Source organism: Tenrec ecaudatus, chromosome 18 (genome assembly GCF_050624435.1).
Source record: "Tenrec ecaudatus isolate mTenEca1 chromosome 18, mTenEca1.hap1, whole genome shotgun sequence".
Taxonomy (NCBI): Eukaryota; Metazoa; Chordata; class Mammalia; order Afrosoricida; family Tenrecidae; genus Tenrec; species Tenrec ecaudatus.
Window position 1 is genome coordinate 3,659,838 of NC_134547.1, and position 3,420 is coordinate 3,663,257.

At 50.4% G+C, this 3,420-nt stretch overlaps 1 protein-coding gene across 1 annotated transcript; it reads left to right on the top strand.

The window, feature by feature from the left end:
* Positions 1–674: 674 nt before the first annotated feature.
* On the top strand, positions 675–2,909 carry LOC142432600 (leukocyte immunoglobulin-like receptor subfamily B member 4). Its single transcript, XM_075537827.1, is given in 6 exon segments — positions 675–708; positions 858–893; positions 1,120–1,404; positions 1,539–1,574; positions 1,824–2,087; positions 2,743–2,909. Coding segments are annotated over 6 exon segments (822 nt in total).
* The last annotated feature ends 511 nt before the right edge of the window (positions 2,910–3,420 follow it).

Here is a 3,420-nt window from a genome sequence, read left to right on the forward strand (position 1 = left end):
TCATAGGGTCTGTTGAATAGGAGAGAAAAAAAAGACGAAGAAGGAAAACAACTCTCAAAGTTGGGGCAAGATCAATAATCATATTTTGTCCCCAAATTTCCCTGTCGTTCTCTCTGTAGTCATAGCTACAGTGGAACTAGGCTTTCCATGTGGAGTTTGCTGTGAATGACTGTCGTGGTGAACCTGAGCTTTCAGAGCAGAGCCCAAATCTTCATCTTCCTGAAGCATCTGCAGGGTCTGTCATGAGAAGGACAATGCCATGGGTCCAGCAATGGCACGTTGAGAGAGGAGCAGACGCCCATGGGAGAGTTCTTTGAAGGGAAGGGACCTCCCGTGGGTTCAGCTTGAGGCACTGACTCAGGGAGGGAATGGGGTCTCCTGTCTTCTCCTTTCAAGATGTGTGGAGATGAGAGAGATGCAGCCAGGGACACAGCAAACTTCATTTCTTCCTGAAATGTCCCCGGAAGTCCAGTGCCCACTCCATCCCACCTCTGGGGAGCTGAGAGGCAGGGTCATGGGGAGGAGGTGTTTGATTTCCTGTGTGGTGACTGTCATGACAACACCATGAAGGACGGAAGTCAGTGTCGAAGTGACCACAGCCTGTGTGCCCGTCTCTCCTGTCGGGTGCCAGGGACTCGCTCATTTGCGGTACAAATTCAGTGTGTGGAGCAGCCATGTCCGCCGTGCTAACCTCCTTGCTCTTCCTGGGTGAGATCTGTAGAGGGTGAGAGGAACACTAGTCTGGGCGGGACCCCTGGCTCATATCTAATCTGATATAGGACATCAGGAGACAGAAGTGGGGGAGAGGGTGTGCTTGGACATTGGGGACAAATCTCTCAGTGGGATTTCTTTTCCAGGACTGAGTCTGGGCCAGAAGATGGAAGCACAGACTGGTAAGTCCTACGGATTTTTAGGAGATGTGAGTTCTTGGAATATGGTGGAATTATTTCTGCAGGGTGTGTGTGTGTGTGTGTGTGTGTGTGTGTGTGTGTGTGTGTGTGTGTGTGACAGAGAGAGAGAGAGAGAGAGAGAGAGAGAGAGAGAGAGAGAGAGAGAGAGAGAGAAGAGGGAGATAAGGTAAGGAACAATTTCTTTAAATTCCCTCTGATTCCCTTCCAGGGACTCTTCTCAAACCGACCATCTGGGCTGAGCCTGGTTCTACAGTCATGTCTTGGAGACCTGTGACCATCTGGTGTCAGGGGTCCCTGGAGGCTATGGAATACCATCTACATAGAGAGGGCAGTCCAGTGTTCTGGGAAAAAATTAAGCCCTTGGAGCCCAGGAACAAGGCTGAGTTCTTCATTCCACAAATGACAGTGAACCACGCAGGACGATATCGCTGTTCCTATGCCAGCAACACTGGGTTGTCAGCACTCAGTGAGCCCCTAGATCTGGTGATGACAGGTGAGAGGACACTCTGTAACCCAGCCTTCGCACCTGCCCCTCAGGGAGAATGTCTCCCCTCTCCCATCCCCGTCCTGCATAATATGGAATGATCTCAGAGCCTCAGGTAACACACCAGCCTCCTTCTTTTCCAGGAGTGTACGACAAAGCCTCCCTCTCAGCCCTGCCAGGTGTTGTAACTGCACAAGCTCTGGGAATGTAGGATGTGGAAGTGAGAGAGAGGGAGAGATTGAGAAAGAGATCACAGGAAGAGGCAGGGGTGGGAATGGGAGAGTGAGGGTCTCACAGAAAGCCTGAGAGGTTCTCCGTGCAAGCACCTGATGGACTCTCACCTGTGAGCCAAGTGAAGGTGACCCAACCCTCACCTTCCTCCTCTGTAGGAGCTCTCCCCTACACACCCTACCTCTGGCTTAGGCCAGAAAACACACTCGTCTCAGGAGAGAATGTGACCTTGCAGTGCACCTCGTCGAAGGATGTGGACAAGTTCCTTCTATCCAAGGATGGGGCCGCTGGTCCGCTCATGTATATGAGATTCCAATACCAAGGTCAGCGGAAATATGGCACCTTCACCATGAGCCCTGTGACTTTGACCGATGCCGGGACCTACAGGTGCTATGCTTCACGCCACACCTCTCCCTACCTGCTCTCACACCCAAGTGACTCCCTGGAGATCACAGTGCCAGGTGAGGAGCCCCAGTCCTTGCTCCCTTGTGTGCTGATGGCCAGCCACTTTTCATCCCCCCCACTCCCTATCCCCATGGGCAGAGGTATGATGGCATTTGTGGACTCCCGGGAGGATTAATCACGCAGACCTCAAATTTTCAACTTCACCTGGATCACTGAGGCTTACTCTTTGACTGGTTGTGAGATGAGAGGGGTAAACATCAGGGAGCTTGAAGCACAGGGAGGTGTGAAATAGAGCCAGGGGACATGGGTACAGGGGTAACAGGATGCAAGAAAGGTCATAAAAGGTGTTCATGAACTGAAAGTAAGCTGAGCAGTGGGCAGTAAAGGCTGCCCCAGGTTTCCCCCAACACTTTCAGAGTCCCGAGAATTATAAATCTACAGGGGCAGTTCTGTCCTGACTTAACGGGTTGTTATGAGTCAGAATCAACCATGGCAGGGAGTCCAGATTCCTTAGAACACCTGGTAACACCTGTCTCTCTCCCACAGAACTCACAGACACCGAATCCAAGACAAGTAAGACACTGGAACTTTGCCCTGGGGATGGTTGGAGATGGAGTCTGGCCAGGAAACTGGACAAAGAGATCCTATTTCCAGGGTCATACTTGCTCTGGTCATGTGCACCTCACAGTGACTTCCCATTCTTGTTTCTAGCTGCCCCCTCCCAGAACTACTGGGGGGGGAACTGTGTGCGTCTGGGCCTCTCTGCTGTGGTCTTGCTGATCCTGGTGGTGGTTCTGGCTGAAGCTGGGCTCGACCAGTGACAATCCCAACATGACTCCATGGGATGGAAACAGGATGATGCCCACCAAAGGACGTAGATGCCAGCGCCTCTGGGAGGTCATAACCAAGGACCAGGTATCTCACTTTGGGAGTCCAAAAGACACCAGAGCCCTTTTCCTCTACCACCCAAGGACTTTGCTTAGTTAATGGGCTTTCCCTGGGGTAGTGTTGGGTTCCCACTGTACATTGTTAGGACCTAGTATTTGGTTGTTTTCTTATTTCCCTTCTGGGGAAAACTATTATTATCCTGTAAACCTGAGAAACTCAGTACTTAGGATAATATTGTTGTACATTCTGTGTGCTTTGCTATGTAGCTAATGTTTAATCTGAAAAGAATTTCCTTTACTTATTCTTCATCACTCTCCATGCATTTTTCCTTTTGCTTAGCTACTGCATTGTCTAGCACCTCTAGAACATTGTTAGAATTATTAGCCCTTAATCAATATTTGGCTCCTTATAGACTTCTGTCATGGGAGAAATATAATGCTTTCTAATCCCTGAAAGGTTCATAGCCTTGGTAACCCACAAGGGCAGTGAGGACCTCCAGGA